The sequence below is a fragment of the Hoplias malabaricus genome, chromosome Y (assembly GCF_029633855.1).
Source record: "Hoplias malabaricus isolate fHopMal1 chromosome Y, fHopMal1.hap1, whole genome shotgun sequence".
In the NCBI taxonomy this organism is placed as follows: Eukaryota; Metazoa; Chordata; class Actinopteri; order Characiformes; family Erythrinidae; genus Hoplias; species Hoplias malabaricus.
In genome coordinates, this window is record NC_089820.1 from 22,570,049 (window position 1) to 22,593,369 (window position 23,321).

At 38.2% G+C, this 23,321-nt stretch overlaps 1 protein-coding gene across 1 annotated transcript in view; it reads right to left on the reverse strand.

The window, feature by feature from the left end:
- Nucleotides 1-23,321, reverse strand: part of LOC136678630 (A disintegrin and metalloproteinase with thrombospondin motifs 3-like) — a 135,929-nt gene that overhangs the window by 74,900 nt on the left and 37,708 nt on the right. Inside the window, exons 5-8 of the mRNA XM_066656695.1 lie at nucleotides 16,729-16,916; nucleotides 5,684-5,767; nucleotides 4,675-4,831; nucleotides 564-669 (exon numbers count right to left, since the gene is read on the reverse strand). Of these exons, the coding sequence (XP_066512792.1) occupies nucleotides 564-669; nucleotides 4,675-4,831; nucleotides 5,684-5,767; nucleotides 16,729-16,916 (535 nt within the window). The remainder of the gene's footprint in view (nucleotides 1-563; nucleotides 670-4,674; nucleotides 4,832-5,683; nucleotides 5,768-16,728; nucleotides 16,917-23,321) is intronic.

The following is a 23,321-nucleotide window of genomic DNA, read 5'->3' on the forward strand; positions in this document are numbered from 1 at the left end:
GTAAGAGTGTGTATTTATCTATACTGCAGGCATGAGCACCAGTGGGAGGAGTCAGTAGGAGGGGTCCATGTCAATAATTTTCACCTGCAGCCAATCAGATAATAGATTCTCATTTTTAATCACATTATTATATATATATTATTATATAATATATATTTAGCCAATCAGCAACAGGAATTGTTTCTCATTCTCCACTGCAGCCTCTTCAAAAAGTTTCAAATCTCTTATTCTCATGCCACACGTGTACAAGTATATGCAGGACCTGTACTTGTGCCCCCTAGGAGGAGCCCCCCACACGATGAGAACCCTTGCTGTAGAGGGTAAAATATTTTAAATCCCTGCCAGCACTTATTGCACTTGAACGGCTGGAGATTTTCAAGCATCTCTGCTAACCTCACTCAAGGCTCACTCCTGGCTGCTGCTTTACACTCATTCATGAACAAGTTCAAACATTAAACTCACTGTTTTCTGCTTTCATCTGAACTTCACCTGCTATGCCACATTTTTCAGAACTGGGTTTGTACGATCTGGGGCATTTGAAGGGCCCTAGTTTGTGAACTTACACATGTCCGGTCTCGTGGGCAACTACAAAGGCAGAGGAGAAGCCATCCTCATGGTTGAGGGTGCAGCTCCGGACTTCATGGCACATCCCAGTGACTGGAGCATATCCTTAGATCAGAAAACACAACAGAAGTATTTCACTGAACAGAAGATCTGAGCATACAGACTACACATAATACCAATTGGCATAACTCCACAACTCATGAACTGAATGAATAAAACATTGTTTATAAAAAGCTCTACAGAATACAACATAAGGCATCAGTGCCGACCATCTGTCGTTCAGCAAGCCACCATCATTCAGCCAGAATTATCCTATAATAAACAGGTGTTTACTGATTTTATTAATCTGATAAGACAGAACCCTTTACTAATGATGTTTGGATGTGATCAGGAAGCTTGAATTGCTGTGATTTATTAGAAAGGCTAATCTAAACACATGCTGGGACATTAACAAAATGTGTTCATGTATTTTTGCATTTATTATTATTAGAAAAACCTAGACTGAGACCTCACAGAATGCAAGGCCCTCAGAGACCAACAAACTCTAGACATGACGTGAAAAGACACAATCCAATCTCTTTTTATTTTGTCAGAAGGCTCAATATCTTAATATAAATATTTTTCACTATTTAGCTTGTCTTCCCACTATCTTTAGGACACATTCCACTCTTTAAACCTCAATGATGACATATTTGAGTAGCCAAGGGTCTTTAGAAAAGAAAACTACATATAGAATATGTCTCAAATAATTACCATTGCAATGCAACTTAAAGAAGCACTGACCAAGAAATAAATAAATGAAAATAAACAGAATAACCAAATCCAGCATAGCTAGCGTGCATTGAGTTAAAGGAGACTTGCTTTTTTTTGTTTTACTAAGAAATCTTCCAAAATTCAGTCTTAGAATTTGGTTGTATTTTCTGCTCCTCAGAATTCAAGCAATCCCAAACACGTTCAGCAAAGTTGCAGTCCGGGTTAAGGAGTGGTCAGTACATTGTTCTGGCACAGGGCTGGACAACAATTCTCTATCAATATATATGATATGATTTTTAAACTCATTATTAATATTCCAGCATATATTATTTAAAACATGTGTCACTGACTGATGTTCATTACAGGGCCCTGTCGTCAGTTCAGCGCACTCAGTTTAAAATTTTGTTTAAAAATATTAATATCGACAAAGCCAATAGGTTTATGTTTGATGGTGATGTCATGTTTCTTGTTTGTTCTTGGATGTTTTTCAATGGATTTTATACTGTTCATATTGATATCGGAATTATATTGTATCGACCAAAATAAGAAATACTGTGATATACATTTTGCCCTATTCTGGCAACACCAGAATCTTAGTTAGACTTAGTTTTCAGATCCTTACAGGATGGACACAAAAATCTGTGGATGTGTTCAAATATGAAGCACAAGTAAAGCTTGATTTTCTCCAATATCTCAAATATGAAAGCTTTAAGTACAGTTTATGAATTTGGTATACTTCTTAGCTTCTGATACTTAGCTACATTTAGCCTGGTTGAATGATTGTTGGAGGAAAACGGTAAATCTGATTTTCCTGCGAACATTTTCTACACAAGTAACTAGCACTTTTTTGTTGTATGGTTTAATGAATCATTGCAAAAAGCTGATAAAAGAAGAGAATAGCGGAGTCTGTTAAAGTGGATAGAAATGAAAGGCAATTCACCATTTACAGTTAACCCCCTACAAAAGAGCCATGTAAAAAGGAAGCAATGACTATATTTCTTGCAGATTCCAGTGTTTTCAAATGAAAGTGTCAGACTGCCTTGATTCACAGCAATGTATGCAATCACATCCGAGTGCCAATTTGTTCGATGGGCACTGGGATGCCTAAATTGATCTGCATTCTGCTCTCCTAAGCCTCTGGTGTATCACTCAGGCATCTCAAGAGAAGCAGCAGAGCTTAGAGGGAACAATTGTCTCATTTCATATGTTTGAAAACTCTAAACAACACCTTCATCTGCTCCCACTGTGTTCCGAATATGGATGAAACCCTCAGCAAAGTCCTGGTGAAATCCGTTCGGGAAAGGCTGCTTGACATTTACAAAATCTCACGTATGTTTGCAGAAAATAATGAGACTTTCTCAGCTGGCAAGAAGTGAACATTGTTCAAATTGGCCCATCGCTGCCCAAATAAATACCACAAGCTTAGACCTTTGTTGACTCTGTGATGAGAGGATCGGGAGTCATGTCACACTGACGTTATTTCATTTCTTGTCAGATTACAAGCTCAATGTACAACCCAAAGATGAAACAATGATTTGAGGCAGACAGATGGCCCTGTAATAAAGCAATTATTGTTGGTGGCGTCTCCGCTGACATGCTGCTGTTTGATTGCATACGTCCTTTAACCACAGCAGAGCACATCTCTACATAGGACTGCAGTATTATCTGCTACCAAGTTGGAATTAAGGCCACTTTTATTGAATGGCAGTGGAAGTGTTTATGCTTGGCATGAGTTTTTAGCAGACACATGTCAGGGTCTCAGAAGATGTTTTGTGCCACCCTGAGATAAGCAGGGGTTTTGAAGATAGTGACAATAGTGTCAACATATTTGGGCCAAAGGTGTAGTTCATGAAAAGCCTGCATAGTCAACTAGGCATGAAAAGGGCAATTCTTCCTCTCTGGTCTCAATGATCGTTCCGATTGAGTAGCGACTCGGTCCTTGGAGACAAAAGCAGCCTTTTTTTTCTCCTCTCTGATTTTATGCAAGTGTGCTTTCGCCACCCTTTTCAAGTGCAGTCTGCTTCCTTGCCACATCACATAGCTTGTCTAAGAGGGATCTGTGAGTGTTTGTGTGTTTTGTGTGCTGGGTTATGGGGGAAGAGGGAAGGTACCTTTCACTCATTCCCTGTTCGCCTGTGGTTTTCAGCCCATGTAATGGCTGGGTTTTGCCAGGTACTCAAAAGAGCCTGAGAGCCAAAAAGCCATGGAAATAATAGGTCCACTAACATCTTCAGGACATGAGCAGAAAGTGGCTAACAACTTCCAGGAATTGATGGTGACTAAGTGTCAAAAAGATTAACATTGTTTATTGTACCAATGTAATTTTGCTAATCTGATATAAAATGTCATTTATATATAGTTTTATATAAAGTATTAATAATACCAAAAATTACATGTATCATCTGTTTATATTTTTATATTTTCCCCATTGTTTTATAAATTATTTTTAATATCAATTTCTTGTGTAACATATTACAATTTAAAATGAATTCTCCCTCCCTTTTGTCATTTAATGGCAACTGCAACAATGTGGAGAGAAATAATTACTACTTTACAAATGCATAAATGTTAATCCACAAATTAAACACAAGTCACAAATATATTTCACTATTCACAAATGAATACATCCCAATCTGTCTCTCACGGTCTGCAGTTTGTACAAATACAGTTACATTCATAAATACATGTGTTTGGTTTTCATAGATATATCATAATGTTATGCGAAAATAAATACATGTGTTTAAAATTACATTGTATATAGTAAAGTCCAAGTCTCGAATTTAAAATGTATTTGTAAATTGTAGAATCTGTGTTTGTGGATCGAATCATTCACGTGTTATTATGATATATCTATGAAAACCAAACCCATGTATTTATGAATGTAACTGTATTTGTACAAACTGCAGACTGTGAGAGACAGATTGGGGTGTATTCATTTGTGAATAGTGAAATATATTTGTGACTTGTGTTTAATTTGTGGATTAACATTTATTTAACCTTAAATTCAGTAGTTTTAAAATGATGAGTAAGAAGGAAAAAGTGCTGCAAACATGTGCATTGATTTGTTCTGTTTTTATGGATAAGATTGAGTTCAAAAGTACATGTAAGTTTTGGATTAGATTATTTTTATATTTTATATATAACCTTTATATTTTAAAAAGACTGTCATGTACAGTTAGAAATGTTCATCTGGAAATTTCCATCTGGATAAGAGAACGTAGTGTACTGTAAATGGGATGTTAATGTCAACCAGGACTATTTTCACAGATAACATCACTGGGCACAGGCAGAATTAACCCATGCATATAAACAGATGATGTTAATAATGTTAATATAGCTTGTGTGAGAGGCACTTACCCTGCATGCCCGTGGGGCCGAAGCCCTGGCGGGTGAGGAAGATGGCATGGTCGTGGTGCTCTGAGTGGTCTGGGTCTTCTTTCTGTTGAACCAAGGCCCAGCGACATACATTCTCCAGACTACGAGATGGGTTGCCTCTCTCAATGAGGCTGATGGACTGAGGATAGATGGATGGATGGATGGATGGATGGATGGATGGATGAATGGATAGATAAATAAATAAATCCACAAACAGCCATGTCTTTTACTCAGCATCAACATCATTCAAAAATACATCAGTCTGCCTGATCTCAGCTAGCTACAGACAGGCCAAAAATTATGCCACAATGAATCATCCGAGGGTTTTGTTTGGCTTCCCATGAAAAAATGCTGCTCTTTTTGTTTTGTGTACTCTTTTTCTTCTTCTTTTTTTCCATTATATTTTCTATAAATCCTGTATACAATATGCCTTATAAAACATATACAATTTTCATATATGTAGAATTATTATTTATAAAGTAAGACAGTACATCCTATTAATCCTGAATTAATAAGGGTGTATACATAAAATAATAAAGCATTATATGGTATACAGAGCACCTGATATTTCCTGGTATAAACCTGTGTTGTTTGTTATATTTACATGACCAGTGTCATATGACTTCATAAAATCAAGTCATAGCGTAATACACGGTGGAATGTGTTTAAAAGAAGAACCTTGTTATTATGAGTTTACAATGTTCTCATCAAGCAACGTTATGTGTTATGAAATCTGATGTTGAAAAAAACCTATATTATTTTTAATAATAAGTCACTTTTAATTATAAAAATGTATTATTTATATATTATATTAATATAATATCATGTTATTAATATTAATGATACAAAAAATATTTTGTATTATTCCAAGTGTGTTTGCAGGGAAAAAATAGAGTGAAAACAAAAACAGATCTAAAATATATTTTTCTTCTGCTGTCATTTTAAATGTATTTCACAGACAACACAATAGCTTCTATTTGCAGTGCCTTACCTTTGCATAGCCAAGCATGATCATTCGCACTAGCACCACGTTAATGTGCACTCCCAGAGAGTCATCATGGTAAATCTCATTCACCTGAAATGACAAAGAACAGTTTCACCTTTAAATGTGTCTAGACTGTTGTAAAGATTGTTTCAAGCAGAGTTAATGAGTACTGTGCGCAAGTCTTTAGACTCCTCAACAGGAGAAAAATGAGTAAATATAACACTTAGTGTTACATGTGTTCTGTGTATAATTTCCAAATCAATAAATCACAGTACATCAACATAAAATACTAACTTACACCTGGAACTGTAGTGATGTCATGTACCGAAATGTGACCAAAAAAGTGGTGGACACCTGTTCATTGTATATTTCTTTAATAAGGTTTAATAGGTTTTAATATTGTACTCATGTTGAATGTTTGTAAGACTTGTGCTGGTGCATTTTACCATGGAATTTTTTTCGCATCTTATAAGAAAGGGCTGATTTCAAACAAAGGCTCTCATTGGCCAGCTCTGTGTAAGAGAGTACAAACTCTAATTTAACTTTAATTCACCATCACATTATTTTTTTGAGAATTAACATGATCAAAGCACACATGCTTTTGGTGCTGGTTCTTCTAGTGCAATTGTTCTGAAACTGTGGTTCTGGAGCATGCTGAAAATGTTACACATTCATTCAAAAAAGAAAAATTGAGTAATTAAAAGCATCCATGTGCAAATTACACAATCGCTGTCAGTTTTCATATCAGATTAAAGATCTGAAACGGTACACTTCCACAATAAAGAATAACACCACCCCAGTTTCCAAATCCCAAGAGATATCTTACAATGCTCGCTTGTGGACTGCAGAACCAGGTAGGCCAAACAAAACTGCCACAACTTTGTTTGCCACTTGTCAAAAATATGACCAAGACCAAGCACTGTAAAAAGTGGATGGTGAGATCTGTTGTTGAAACTCACTGATTTACTCCCTTCCATTGCATAGCCAGGGTTAGCACTTTTACTAAAACAGTAAGCAGTAAATGCATATGCGTGCCTACAGTGTACCAGTTTTGAGTGTGTTATTTGTAGATTTATGTTATGTATGTGTTATATGTTTCTGTGCTAAGACTTATAGGTGGTTCTTGGAGTTTTTGGTTTGATAATGGGTGGTACTTGGTCTAAAGGAGGTTTGGGTTTAATAATGGGTGGCACTTGGTCTAAAATCTTTAAGCACAACGTTTGTAACAAAATGGTTGTCATTATTGTGATGTAACAGAAAATGGAAAAAAATCTCCACAGGTTTTCAAGTCGGGTCCCTTTGTTCAAAAGGGGAATATTCATTTCTCAAATGAATGATACAATTACAAGTAACGTACAAGCCAACTGGGAATGAAAATGTAGGATTTTTTTAGCTGGTTTTCTTGTAATCAGTTTTCCTGCAGCTACAGCCTCTATTTAATTTATACACTAGATGTTGGAACATTTCTGTGAGGATTTGAATTCAGTAACAATAGCATCAATAAGGTCAGATACTGGTGTTAGCAGAATATTTCTGGATCACAGCTCACTATTCCAACACATTTATATTCTCAGTTCACAGCACAGTCATCATTTCTATTTATGTCTGAGGAAAAGGAAGCAAAGCATTTGTAATTCACATGTGCTTTGTGTGGTAAAAAAATCAAGCCACTTGACCTGTGTCTGTTTGTACAATTCGTATTCAAGTGGTCTGGCAATATAAGATCTGTTGTATGGACTTAGACACTGGAGAACTGCATCATTGAACAAGGCCACATCGACAAGCGTATGGACCTTTATAAAAAAAGATTTTCTCCCTCTAGAGCTTAATAGTGCATTATATATTTCTACTTCAGCATCCTTTATATTTATTGACATGTGGGAATCTGAAATCTAGTGATATCTGCATGTATACATTGTACCGGGTGGGCCATTTATAAGGATACACCTTAATAAAATGGGAATGGTTGGTGATATTAACTTCCTATTTGTGGCACATTAGTATATGGGAGGGGGGAAACTTTTCAGGATGGATGGTGACCATGGCGGCCATTTTGAAGTCGGCAATTTTGGATCCAACTTTTGTTTTTTCAATGGGAAAAGGGTCAACTATGGATACTGGAAGCCTGTGCTAGCATTTGTCCTGCGGTGTTGCTATTAGTGTGTGAAGAGTGGGAGAAGAGGGTTGCATTGGCAATCCAACACAATGGGCAGCACTTTGAACACATTTTATAAGCACACCATTGTTTTTCTTGTGAAATTCTCAATAAGTTTGATGTGTCACATGACCCTCTTCCCTTTGAAAAAACAAAAGTTGGATCCAAAATGGCTGACTTCAAAATGGCTGCCATGGTCACCACCCATCTTGAAAAGTTTCCCCCCTCCCATATACTAATGTGCCACAAACAGGAAGTTAATATCACCAACCATTCCATTTTATTAAGGTGTATCCACATAAATGGCCCACCCTGTAGTTTAATGACTTATGTAATTCACTAAATAGGGAGGGAAATGCTATTTAAATTTAAGTCAGAAACAGGCATGCAGTTTGACGTCAGCTTTTTCAAAAAGATGCATTTTTACCATCCACATGAGAACAGTGACATAAAACATTGTGTTCATGTAGACAGGAGGCCAAACCAGACAATAACAGCTGTTTTTAAAACAGGCTGTGTACAGCTGTATGGAGTTTTATAAACACACTAAAGCCACAAAATGTCCCTCCACCGCTTCCCTTTACAATACTTCAGGCAAACACACACACACTAAGGTGAAATAAGACAAATCCAGTCTTATTCCGAGCTGGACTGCTGAGCTTGTGAACTAACCAATGCCAAGCTGAGGCTCTGGCCAATGGACATAGTGTCTCGCCATACACAGCCCCAGAAACATACAAACGGAGCGTGTTCCTGTCTTATTTCCAGTTATTCGGCCACCGTGAATAAAAAAACAGGTTAACACACACCCAAGACACACTGTATTCGGATCATTCAAACAATATACAGAGACAGACCTAAAACATCTTTAATGAAAATATAAACAAACAAGAAACATGAGTCTAAACAGAATATAGCCATAGTATCTACAGATAAAATGAAATCTGTGAACAGCCTTTATTGATCCCCTTAGGGAAATTCTCTAATTTTGACCCATCCATGCGTTGCAGTAACAAATTGTTTTTAGCGTGGACACCGTATTTGGGACCTATTATCTGTTTCAGAGTGTAGTACTAATGTAATCAGATGGGAAAAGTGGATACATTTATCTCATAAATAATTCTTCTTTCTGTGCTGGATTGAATCTCACAACACCCAAATCACAAAAGCCCACAACCACTTTGCATCAAAGGGAAAAACTCATCCAACAGTTTTGCATAGAATCAAAACTTATCCACTGTTAGCCATATTAGCATTTTCATCATAGTAACTAATGGAAAATTGTTAGCACATCCGACTCTAATTTCCCTGCTCGTGACCAAATCTGATTGAGTTATTCATACATATAACAAAAGCCCTCTCTTCTACACACTGTTTACAGGGTAAATAACCCAATCCCACTGTCCCTGCACTCTGAGTACAACAGATTCTTGGATAAAAATTGTTTACTGTAACTGTCAACGTTAATTATTTTTTCTGATTTGGCTTAAAATTTCTTAAAGTAATTTTCCTTGTCTGAAAATGTGAGATCAGTGGGAGATGTCTCCAAGCTGCAGTGAAGCCGAGGCAATATCCCAAATGTCTCCCTACACCCTCTATAGGGCACAGCGTTGGTCATATAATAACGGTTTTTGCACTTACACGGTGTGTTAAAAAATTATTTAATCAGCTATAAGTTCCTTTTCCCTATCATTTGAGATGCAACTCATGATCCTCTCTTCTGACTCAGACAGACAACAGGTCTGTCAACATATCCAAGAGGGTAAAGTTCTTTGTTTATCCACCTGTTCTCATTGTTGTCTAGGACAATCTGCACACCTACGAATGAGAGCACTTGTCTGATTTTTTTCCTATGGGAGCTTCTGCCAGACATCAAAACATCCTTATAAAAGTGACCTTACTCACATTAGTGTGGGGTGACTTGGAATGAAGCATTCTTTTAAAACCTGGCTAACTAACAAGGAAAAAAGTTCCTTAACTGAATGGCAATTATACAGCTCACAGACATGAAAACATCAACCTTCAAACAAAGTTAGACCTCTCTTCACTCAGGCTGCTTTTAAACCCCTTCTTTCATTTTGCATTACAGCATGTCTGGCGACAGAATCAATTCTGCTTCAGAAGATGGTGGTAAATAAAGAGATAGAGATAGAGAGAGAGAGAGACAAGGCCCTGTACTGTGAGGGAGAATGAGTAAGTGAGTGGAGAGCCACTCTCTTCTGCATAATTCATGGAAGTGTGGGTCTCTCGACAGGATCACTGTCATGAAGGACGGAGAGAAGGGGAAGAAAATTGGATCTTATGAAGCATTCTCTTAAGTCTCCAGTAAGTAAATGTGAAGAGTCCAGTTGGCGGCGATGGAGCTAGTGTTTGGGGGCAAGGTGCCCGCATATTGACTGCATTTTTAGGTGTGTCTACAGACTGAATGAACATCCAGTTAATGAAAAGAGCCCAGTGTTGGGGCAGTAACCCAGGGGCCCTATAAAGGCTCAGCTGTTTTTTTCTGTTTTTCCTTTCTCACCTCGCTAAGGGGCTGCAGTGTAGGTCTGTGAAAAAGCAGGATGTGATGCTGCCGTCTCTGCCCCGACGACTACTTCCCAGAAACCAGGCCAACCAAAAACTCAATACACAGATTATATGTACTTTTACAGGTCTAGGGCTACTATTGTCTGATATATACATATACATTAAATATGATCAATATAATGATACCAGTTGTAGTTATTGAATTAATAAACTTTATCAATACATATAATTATATTCAGGTTGACAGAAAAAAGCTGCATATACTATAAAGAGGGCATTGAACACTATTACAAAAATACCAGATACAATGAAGAGCACTGCAGATACTGATACTATGGAGTGATCATTGTTACTCCAGCATACTATGGAGTAACAAACACACATTACTAATTTTACTGAAATAAAAATACTCTCAGAATATTATTATAAATAAATGTTTTGTTCTGAAATAAATTTTGTTCTGAAAAATGGGCACTTACTGAACATTTTGTCTCAAATATTAGGATGGTCTCCAACATATACACAGTCCTATACACATAAAAATTGCTTACACATAACTGAAAATGACTTTATAGGTTTAAAGTTAAAAATCTCAATTTTGTTTTAAATTTCGTTTTAAAACGAGAACTTCTGTAAAAAAAAATAATTATGTCAATGGACACCAGCCCTTCCCAGTAAACAAGGAATGTCCCTGGACGTTCAAAATAGGTCTAAAACTAGTCTGTCCGTCAAGGACATATTTTAAACGTCAATGGACGTCCAAAATCCATCATAATAAGTTAGTTAAGTGGTGACCAATCGATAACGTCAGTGGACGTCCAAAACGAGTTTTATACAAGTAATTTATTTCGGGACCAATTAATAACGTCCAAAATACGTCTAATAGTCATCTTTTCAATGTCTGTGTTTGGACGTCTTTTCAACTTTCATTTTCAACCTTAAGAGAACGATGATTAGACGGCAGTCATTCCGTTACTTCAACGTTGAATCAACGGCTAATTGTTTACTGGGTTTTTACTCTTTGTTATTGTTATTTCAGCAACCCCACCAAACACCAGACGTCATATGAAGGTAGTTTTTTTTTCTGGTCAGTCCATCATTGCCTTTATTTAGGCCAAATATAGTTGTTGAAATTTGGTCGGTATGATTTGGTCCAAATTTAGCCCAAGACAGACGTTTTGTTTTTTCAGACCATATAATTTTAGACAAAGAGGGACGTCTTTTTGTAGATGTCATTTCACCTTTCATTTGCAACCAAATATAATCGTCATTTCATAATCTTGGCTTAATCGTATTTTCAACGTCACTGAGTCAGTCATTAAGTGAAAATACCTCACCTATTACGCAATTGTTATCAGTCACTTACCAAGCTTTAAATAAGAAAATGTAGCTTCTATAGCAAAGTTAGACCAGTCAGAAACCACACAGAGCTTTTTACATGACAACTAAATTCAATCCAGCTCTACTTTCAGCGTATAATATTATAGCTAGTTCTCCATCTTCTTCAATATAAAAACAGGCCTGAACCTTTATTTATAGAAAATAATTACATTTTAATTTGCAATAACAAAATGAAAAAATCCCTATTGCATATTTTACCCAAATCATCCCATCCTCCTAATATTTAATTACATTAATCTGATATTGATTCAGTGTATGAGTAAATGTGTGAGTGTGTGCTGTCCTGCGAAGGACTGGCACCCCCTCCAGGGGTGAAGGAATAAATTATATTGATTCAGTTGAGCCTAGGAAAATAGCAAGTACAAAGGAAAATAATGGTTTTCAGATCACTGGGATCACATTGATATGTTAATGAAGGTTGATTATCACTCATATAGAATGAGAGTAATTGCCTATTTGCATTTATTTTACTTTTTTCTTCCAAGTGGTTAACCTTCACTTATGATCTTAAAGTTCATTGAGGTGAACGTGGGGTCAAACTGAACATACTAATGCATAGCGGCAGTGTATGAGGTAAGCGTGGGAGAAACACAGCAGTAACAGGCCTTAATTGGTACCTTGCTTTGAATTAAATGGCACTCAAGCTGCATATATTTATTGTATGTCTCTGTGATAGGGCCAAGCGTGTGGGTGACCTGAGCTATGAGTAGCTCTTTAATGTTGCTGTACACAACTCAGGAGTGATTGTGCGCTTGGAGGAGGTGTGCAGTGATTGGATTTGATCCTGCATCCGAGAGCAATTAATGCACAACTAACCTCCACTGTACAGAGGAGAGACAGTCAAGAGGAGACTCAGTATTTGTCCTTGAAGGCATATTACAGCCATGCCATATGGTCACAGTCCTGTGATACAGCCCACAGATGGAGAAGCCAATTATATAATATCCCACCAATTTGTTTGACTTACAGAATGTTCTCCCTTCCAGGCAAAACGCTTGACATAGCTCATAAGGTAAATAAAAATAAGGCAGGAAGGTAGTCTGAAAACACAGTATTGTGTAAGACATATGCCATTAGTTTGGGGTTCCCCTGGGTTACATGTTAGGAAAACTTGTGTTTTCTCTGGAAATGTTTATGAGATACATCTGGATATGTCCAAACAATTGTTGGCTCTTCTTTTAATGAGTGATTTCTGCTACTTAAATGTGCATCCATTTTGAACTAAGAGTTCAAATGAACCCTGAAAAAAAAACACAGTCAATAAACTGTCTTGTGTTGAAGCAGCTGAAAATGAACAGGGCCGCATGGGGTGAGCATTGTTTTTGATCCAGAACTAACCTTCCACATCAGAACTTGACCTCATTAGTGTTTATGTGGCTGAATGCTTTTAAACCCTCACAATAACTGTTCCACTATCTAGTGTAAAGCCTTCTTAGAAGAGTAAGAAGTTCTGTAGCCAAGGGGTCAAATACATTATTTAAGGAGTCTACACACGCCTTCACTGTCAGAACACAATACATATAGCCACATTTCTGAAGTGAAAATTTACTTTATTAAATTTAATCTTTCTCTTTAATGTATTCAAATTTTGGAACCTAATTATTCTGCCATTCAACGTAAAATGCGATTTAATTTGGAATATAATAGCATTTTATTAAATACATATTGGAACATTTATATTTCTTCTCTGTTATTCATTACTAAACATTCACAGAAAGGAAATGACAAGCGGTGTAACAAGTAAATAAAATAAAAGCTGGATTATGTTTAGGTATTACAGGAACATTATGAAGAAAGAATGCTGTTAATGCAACCACACATAATAAGTGCTATGCCTTTGCTTTTCCTGCGCTGGTTTAACTCCTGATAACAAAACCGCATTTGCATATGTTTTGTGGAAAATAAACAACATCAAACACAAGCAAACTGACCAATCAGTATCAGTATTATCACCTAGAGACAAAGCACTCCCCTCCAATCACATCCACAGCAATTTAGACACAAATAACCACTGCTTATCTGTGTTCGGCTTTCCAAGTGAGCTCTTTAACCCCGTAAACAGGGGCCGGGAGGGTCCTCACTTCCTTATCTCACCCTCAGTATGAGATTATAATATATAAAAAAGTAATTAGGAATCATGTACAGCATTTACTCAATAATCTGTATTAAGAACTGAAACTAGGTAAAGATAATGGTTTAAAGGGTTAAAGGAACACTACATGATTTAGTATTTTTGCTCATTTGCTCCCTCTACAGTGGCAGAGTGTAACTGAATTCACTTCAACGACAGAGACACTATTTTCCCTATTACAGGTCAGTGAAACATCACAGTGATTTTGAAGCTGCAGTTTTAACTTAGAAATACTACCCAGTGTTCATTTAAATAACTGAAAAATTCACACTTAAACTATAACTACTCTCCAAACCTAAAGACAGAATCTAGAGAGGTTGAAAAGGTTTTTATTTTATTATCTTTGAAAAAAAAAGATAAGGAAGGAGATATATTCTGACTGGCTGTCAAAATGTTGAGTGGTTTGTGTGTGAAAGTGTGTGTGTGTTTGGAGGGGGGAGGTTCTAATTGGCTCCAGCTGGACAAAGATAATCTACAAATGTTTTTAATATTTTGACTGAATATGAATATGTACCCGGGCAGATGATTAAATTGTTCACTGGCATATGAACGCAGATTACCTTGGCTTCTCAAATGCAGCTGAGGATGTCCACGTGCACCAGGTTTCACCCAAGTCCACCCCATCCATCACACTCCGGCTCACTTTCTCACCCATACAATTAAGGAGCAAGTCCATTCAGTTTAAGAATAAAAAGTCTGGCCTGGCTCCGCAGCTTAGAGTGGTTTGTGCTGGTGGAGGTGAGGTAAGGTTAGAATTTGACTAATTATACAGAACGCATCAGACACTGACCACACATGGAATCCAGTCAATCAATCAGTTCCAGTTTATTGGACAGCCACTCAATCTTCATCGTAAAAAAAACCCCTCCCATCCAGAGCACTGCAATCTAGGGTGAGCAGTGTCTCATTTCCATTCAGTTCTAACAGTGGTGGCTGGTTTCTGACTTTGCCACCACCCCACACTTCTCAGAAGTCATTAGAATAATAATAACAGCCGGCAGGGTAAGCAGCAGGAAATACGAAACTACATGGCCATACTAGTAGGCTAGCAGCCATTCATTAGCAGACAGCCAATTAAACAGCCCGTCTCTGCCTCATTTCAAAGGCAGATAAAACCTGAACTGACACACAGAGCAGCAGAGACATCTACTGGGGGATTTTTCAGATCAGCAACTCCAGCTCCTATCATCCAGAGCACTAAGGCTTTTCCTGAGTCAATACTTTAAGCCAATTAAATCACCCCCTGCCACCGCCTCCCCTTTACGAGACTTTGTGCCTCATAGCCATGTGGATGGAAGGCATCAGTTTAACAGCACAGGAGCCATACCATGACAGGAGTCTGACAGCGCAAATGAAATATACATGTCCAGGATTAACCAGACACATCCCCAAGCTGCCATATTGATAACATGCTTTCATAGCTCATAAACTGTGACAAAAGAATAGCATTGAATCCTTTGAAGAGTCCGTCAAATTGTTTCAAATGTTTCTAAAAGGTTTTGGGTGCGTAAAATAAATGACATCAACAGCAATTAAAGGAAAGTCAACGATTGTGGGGCAAAGCAGTTCTAAGCTCTGCATTTTATTAAAGGGATATGGTGTGTTTGAGGGGATTATGTTTAACTCGTCTGTAAGATTTTATTCACTTTTTTAATTACCACAGAAACGAATTTGTTTAGTTTTATAGCACGTACGGTAATGCAGTTAGCTTCTTAAGTGATCTGAAAAAGCAAAAATAAGTCAATATTACACATCTACGGAGCAGGAATAGTGCAATATCCTTATTTCGGTTCATGCTTTTCAACATTTGGTTCTCTCCTTTGTCTAAAGCAACTCTAGATGCCTCTGCCATAAGCAGAGAGAGAAAGAAAGAGAAAGACTAGTATATCCTACCAAGCCAATTTATTTTTCTACTGATTTACAGTCACTGGGGCTTTGTAAACACATTCGACTGGAGAGCAGCAAACGGTAAACAAACATCTTCTGAATTTTATAAAAAGTGCCTTTTTACCAGTGCAGAAGATCCAGTGGCTCTTTCACCTTCACATCACTATTTCACATCATTATAGCCTTCAGTTCCAAAAAGTTCTGTGCTAAAACTTATTATAACGTAAGGTTACATTTTAATTATATTCATGCAAATGAGCCGAGTGAGTTGAAATCCTCTCTCCATAGTAACACGGGCTTTACTCTCCCAACATAAAGAGATTAATAGATGATTGGAGGGTTTAAGTGTTGTTCTGGCAGCAGATGGAATGGTGCTATGAAGCCTGTGAACTTTTAGCTCCTGGAAATTGTGCCTACACCTGGGAAATTTCCCACTATAGACAAAGGCAATCTATAAACAGGAGCAGCTTAGAGAAAAATAAGCTGGGAAAATATTGACTACTATCACACACCTCACATATTGCCATTCAACTGAGTGTGCTGCTATTTAACCTTCAGCCTGAACTGAACGGCTAGAGTAACAGTGGCAAATTAACTCAAGGTAGATTATTGGAATCGTGAGTGTGTGTGTGTTGTATTTGTGTGGCAAGGTATTTAACCCTTAGAAGTTTTTAGTGCTGGTAGGAACGAAAGCATGATATAAGTTCATGGCTCACATGTACCTTATTGGAAAAAGCAGAACATTTCTATCAAAATATAGATTCCAGGATCTCAGCAGATACTCAACAGATACGAAAAATTATATCAGGATTATATCAATGTCATCAGATATTTGCTTAATTAAAAAATATATCCTTCATTTACAAGCACTAAATAAGTACATTTTATATCAACGTCAATAAACACCCAACTATATCATTAATTATAGCTGAAAGTAACTGAAATACTCACAATGTTCATCAGTGTGAGAAGATAGTTCTGAACATGTTCCTTTCCGTGGAAACGTACGACGGAATCATCGACCCCGAGAAGCACCTCGATGTTGTAGTCGTCATCTCCAGCGTGTCTGCGTCTCCTGACTGTGTGGTTCACCTGTTTGGCGACATTTTCCAGAACCCCTGGGACATCCAGTTCAGGCTCTGCAGGACGAAAGAGCAAGAATCAACTCACAGGAGTTCTTAACTTTTTCTACCTTAAGGTTTACAATGTTATCACTGGAAACCATGGCATCCGCCATTCTGGAACATATTTATTATGTATCCAACTCTGCAAAAGACCTCATTCTTTGTCCGTGCAGTGATGGAGCGATTGTGAAGAAGTTATTGGGCTACTGTGTTATTTTTGGGGTAAGTTTCATTTGCACTGAAACACACAGTATATCCACACTGAGATAAATGTATTGCCTTCCTTTTCAGTGCTAAAACACATTTTGGTTTCAAACTGGATCAACTGATGCCTTCAGTCCCTAAATTATTATGAGACATTATTCAGAAATTAATTCAGATATATTTTTACAAATAGATTTTTTCAACAAAGTCAAACACTATGCACTAATTTGATTGTGCTTTTATTAGCACCTCACATATTATCTTCTCTTATTTGTAATTCAGGGTTGTAGATTAATAAAATGCCAGTCTTTCATTTTATACGGTGCACTCATACTCTGGATCAACCCTGATGCTTAAGTCACACTCTTGACTCATCCTCTGTGCAAAATTCCCAAAGGATGTTTAAGTCTTATGAATGCCTGATTAAAGAAGAGAGTTGTCACTTTTGATAACAGAAAAAGATGTGTATGTTTGCCCACAGTGACAATACTGAGGCCTGAGTTCAAGTCCAAGTCTTTTTGTTCACAAGCTGAAAGTGTTATGTAAGTGGACAGCAGCCAAGAAACACAGAAATGAACCCTACGAGAGCTCTGTCCTCACGGTTCACTTTACATCTCTGTGCATTTAGCAGCTCAGAATGATTCAGAGCACTGAAATATCTCACACTACACTATGATTCCAGCTGATCTAGAATCATTAACAGCACAATGACCACTCGAACGTGACTCATATTGTGATTGGATATAGAAAATCACTTTTTTAAATGTATCCACAAAACAGGTGTGTATTTTTTAAATCTGTAAATATGTTTCTGGTGAACACTGTATATATAATAAGTATATTTTCAAATAAACTAATTCTAGTAACATCCTTATGAACATCTTAGTGTTTATCTTGGACTCTATTGTAAGTTCTCTGCTTATGAAAGCTTTTGGGAATCCGGCGACCGGTTGCGCAACTCTGTATTAATACATCATTAGGAGCAACGTTCAAATTAGGGACTAAAATGACATCAAGAGCCGGAGGGCAGCAGATGATAGAGTGAGCCGATGATTGGAACACATTGGTCTTTAAACGATGCCATTGCACTAGATGATGCATGACTAAATGTCATGACTGTCCACTCTCCAATATCAAGGTCATGATACTCTGTTAACTCTCGAACTACAAGTGACTCTAACCTGCAGTTAAAGGGTCAAATTCTGTTCAATTAATTACAACACAGCGATGTGCTTCTGCTTCTCCGGTTCACTGCTTCAGCCCATGGCCTTCTGTCTGTGGTGAGCGTGTACTCTAGGGTAAATACTGTGCTCCGGTTTGGCTGGGGGTCTACAGTGGGGGGATTGTGAGGAACATTCCTCTGCCCCGTGTCCTGTTATGACATACACATTCTTTTGCTGCCCAGTTCCCAAAAGGGTAAACATCGCTCCACTTCAAAAAATACAGGGCTTCCCCTCAGACTCCTTTAAGACTCAGAGAGAGTGTTTATGTGTGTGTGTGTTTGTGTGTCCCAGTTTGGTTTGCCTGACCCACAGTGGCTCTGCACCTCAATCCCTTGGGGATTTCTCCACTGGGGAAGTGAAGCAAAGATAGCTCACACGTGGCAAAGCTGCCCATCCTGCCAGCAGCTCTTCTTAAAAACGACCACCAATGGTGAAAGGCACAGGCCGGACTGTGGCCAGTGGAAATGTACTGTCCTCGAAGCTGGACGTCTCTTGAGGGGTTGGGTTTCAGCGCTACGTCAAAGCGACGCACTCCTACACACAAGCACCGATGGGTTATTTCGGCTCTGCTTCACAGAATGTGGCCGTTCATGAAAAACTGGTCACCATTACCCATGTAATGTCTCCAAATGTGTGTGTGTGCATCCACCACCGACCAGTTAAGCTTCTATTTTTTGCCACAAACCCGAGCATAAATCCAAGCTAATTCCTCCCTTTGAGAGATTGTATTTTAGAGGCAGGCGACTTTCTCTCAACACGGAGAAATATACAGCCCTAAAATGGCCCCTGGAGAAAATAAAGAACCCAAACACATTGAAATATGAATTAACTTCAATTTACAAGGGAGATGTTATATTTTTATATTTTTATGTAGAATTTAGAGAAGCTTTGATGATCAAAACACCTGTTCAGTTTGCTTGGTTCCTGTCTTATACTGATAGGGAGAGACTTATTGAAACTCATGTTGATGTCTTAATTCTTTGAAGCCGTAACCAAGCTGACAGTGAGCAATTTGTAAAAAATAATCTGTATTTATGAAGAAAAAAAAACCAGCAGCCTATTCAATTATTTACAGTATGCCAAGTTGCAAAATATGGGTCAGCGCTTAGAGTCAAAGAGGTGGGGGGTTGGGGGGAGGGAGTGCGGCTGCGTGACTGGATTTAATTTTGTTCGCCCTGCTTTTATTTACCTTTGGAAAAGGGGGTCGATCGGCTTCCCGCACATAAAACCCCAGATTAACAGCCCTCTCTTTGAAGGCTGAAGGTGGGTCTTTTTCTCTGCCTACTAGAATCAACAATTAAGATGGAACAGCATGCTAATAACTAACAGCGTGGAGACTGAGCCAAAAGATGCTGTAGGAGGCAGTTTATGTGGAGCTTTAATACACGTGGCATGGAAGAATAAAGGCAGAAGCGGAGCTCTAAAGTGTCGGGAGCTGCTGGAGCACTTTATAAGCCTGAGAGAGCGCCCTCGTAAATATAACAAGCTGAGCTGGCTAGCCATAAGCTGCAGTACACCAAGTCTGGTGGTGGAGCATGCATTAGTTCAACACTTTGGTCATGTATGATTTGATTTGATTAACATAGATTAGATGCCTGCTCATAAACGCAGGTATGACCGCAAGGTATAAACAATATTTACTGAATATCTACTTTGAAAAAGGGGTCTTTTAAAAAATCTAAATAAAATAATGATTGATCTGTTCTCATGTAACTCTGGAGGCTCACTACAGGGAGCTATTTGATGAAAGTGGTGCAGCATTAATAAAATACAAGGTTAGTTATTTCAAAAGTCTGATTCAATATCCATGCCCTACAGAAACACTACCTACTAAACTCAACAAGATAATCATAAAATACACCACATATTTGCGACAAAGTGGCATCAAATCCTTATTGGCCACATTCATTCATTCATTCATTCATTCATTATCTGTAACCCTTATCCAGTTCAGGGTCGCGGTGGGTCCAGAGCCTACCTGGAATCATTGGGCGCAAGGCGGGAATACACCCTGGAGGGGGCGCCAGTCCTTCACAGGGCAACACACACACTTGCACATTCACTCACACACTCACACCTACGGGCACTTTTGAGTCGCCAATCCACCTACCAACGTGTGTTTTTGGACTGTGGGAGGAAACCGGAGCACCCAGAGGAAACCCACGCAGACACAGGGAGAACACACCACACTCCTCACACACAGTCACCCGGAGGAAACCCACGCAGACACAGGGAGAACACACCACACTCCTCACAGACAGTCACCTGGAGCGGGAATCAAACCCACAACCTCCAGGTCTTTATTGGCCACATATTCGTTTTAAAAATCAACAAGAATTTCTCAGTTTCCACAACTGATATATTGGTCTTTGTACTATTTTTAATAAAAAATTGTGTTGAAATAGTTTGCACATAATTGCCTTGTTTTATATTCTGAGATCCCTGCTGTTTGTTACAGTCCTGACAGAGGCTTTGGTCACTCTGATGTTCACTCACTCTCTCTGCATAGTTCACAGAGCTTTCTAAAGCTTTTAAATGCCAACGCAAAGCCAGGGGTCATCAATTTTCACAATGGAGGAAGGTTTGCATGTTTGTCCACAGTGACAGTGTCATCCTGACCTGAGAGAGGACATGTTTCATCAAACTCCTTTCAAAAGCTCAGAAACATAGCCCCCGCTGTCAGCAGAGGAAAAAAAAGAAGGACATTTTCAATGATTTCCATGTGATAGCCTTGGCAATATTCTGCACCTCTATACATGTATAAGAGAATTTAAATGGACCTGAGAGCATTTGCACATCAGTGCTCCTGCATGTGTGAAAATGTTTACTCTTCAGGAGCAGAATATTAAACAGACACAGCAGCATGTGTTCTCAATAATGTGTAATGTGTACATTATTATAGAAAGGTCAATATCCATTTTAAAGATTATTCAATAATCCTCTGATTGAGATTTTGGTTTTTGATACATTTACATGTCTCTACAAGACTGTGAAACATTAAAGGAAATTAAACACATTCATTCATTCATTCATTCATTCATCATCTGTAAGTGCTTATCCAATTCAGGGTCGCGGTGGGTCCAGAACCTACCTGGAATCATTGGGCGCAAGGCAGGAATACACCCTGGAGGGGGCGCCAGTCCTTCACAGGGCTAAACACATTCATATTTATGCAATTTAGCAGTCATTCTTATCCTGAGAGACTTACCATTATATCAAGTGAGTGCAGCGTAAAGAGTCTTGCCAAAGGATATTTATTGGTATCGCATGGTTACTGCCCAAGCTGGGCACTGAGATCTAGTTTGCCACGATGAGGGTAGTAGTTATCCACTAAACTATCCAACCACAAAAACATTAATTATACATTTTATAATTGAGAAATTGGGTTTATTTAGGTCCTAATCCTCAGCTATAAATATGAGTTTTTAATGTAAAACAACACTAGCCTTTAGTAGATAAAATTTATCAAGCAAATCTCCATACATTTTGCCTCCAAGAGTGATTTCACACCTCAGACATCCAAAGCATATACATTATATGACCAAAAGGTCATGTGGCTACAAGTGTGGTGAATTTGGATGTGTAAATTCACATCTTGTAGCACTGCTGGTTGATGTGTTGGGGCTCTCTATATATAACAGAGAAAACGCTAGCCATGTAGCCATATATAAGCTGATAACATTAGCATAAAGCAGCCAGGTGTGCAGTCAGTCTGGAGGATGGATTAGAAGGTATTTACCTTTTGCAGTGTTTTTGTTTTAATGTTCATAGCTGGTGAAAAAGCAAAATAGCCTGTTAGTGTCGCCATCCTCCCAGCACCGCCTTGGCTCCACATTTTTCACAGAGCGACGTGAACTACAAATGTCTAATGTTATCACGGCTTAACAACGTACACATCACGGAGAGAAGATGCTGTTAGCTAAAACCACTTCCACAGCTGCAAGGACAGCTCCTACCTGAATGTGCAAATGATGACCCATAAATAAATCATGATGTATAAAGCAACGAGGCAGTGGAGGACCTCTGTGACACTTGCTCTAGGCTTTTCCTTGAGAGCTGATGTGACACTCAGCTCCTCTTTCAAATTTCACTCATGCTGTCAGTGGCATGACAGCTACAACTCCATAAAGAGAGCACTGGCCTGTAGAACATGAGCTGGGGATGGCCATCCTTCCCTCCTGGCCTTTTGTTTGCTTCTCTTTTTTTATCAATACTGAGGTGTCATCAGGTTTGGCCCCTGAGATTTCTACTGAAACGGAAGAGATCATTAATTAATGAACATGAGAAGGTTTTACAGCAAGAACCATCACAATTTCAGTTGTCGCATTTATACAACAGTTTTTAAGAAGGATATTTAAGGAAGTTTAATGGAGCTATTATTCATTTTCTAGTGTTTATTTTTCCTATTTTATTTTAGACAACTCTTTAACAGGTTATATTCTTTTTTAAGAATTTCTGTAAATAATTTTATTTATCTATGAAAGGTGCTATAAAAATAAAGATTACTATTATGTTTTGTTTTGTTGAAGCTGGTCCCTTATTCGTCCAGGCATCAGAATAATAAAATGCAGTTTAAAATAAAAATTGAAATGTGCGCAATGCATCTGGTCATTGTGCAACATACAACGGAACATGTCTTTGGCATTTAACCCAACTGTGGCAGTGAATGCACACACATTAATCCACTAGGGGCATCCTCCAACACTCTACAAGCGGTTTGGAATCTGAACTTGACCTGACGTGACACTCTGAACAAACAGACTGCAGCTCTATTATAATCATTTGTGGCCATTGTTTGTATTCATGTAAGTAGCAGTAGTAGAGTCAAAAACACACAAAACATATCTTAGCAACCTTCAGTATTATCCAGCAACAGAATCTGACAGTTATTGTGAAAGCAACATGCTGTTATCACAAATACCAGCACAGATAGAACACTGCAGAGAGTGTGGCTGGAACAAACTGTTATAATATTAAATAAATTAGGCATGGT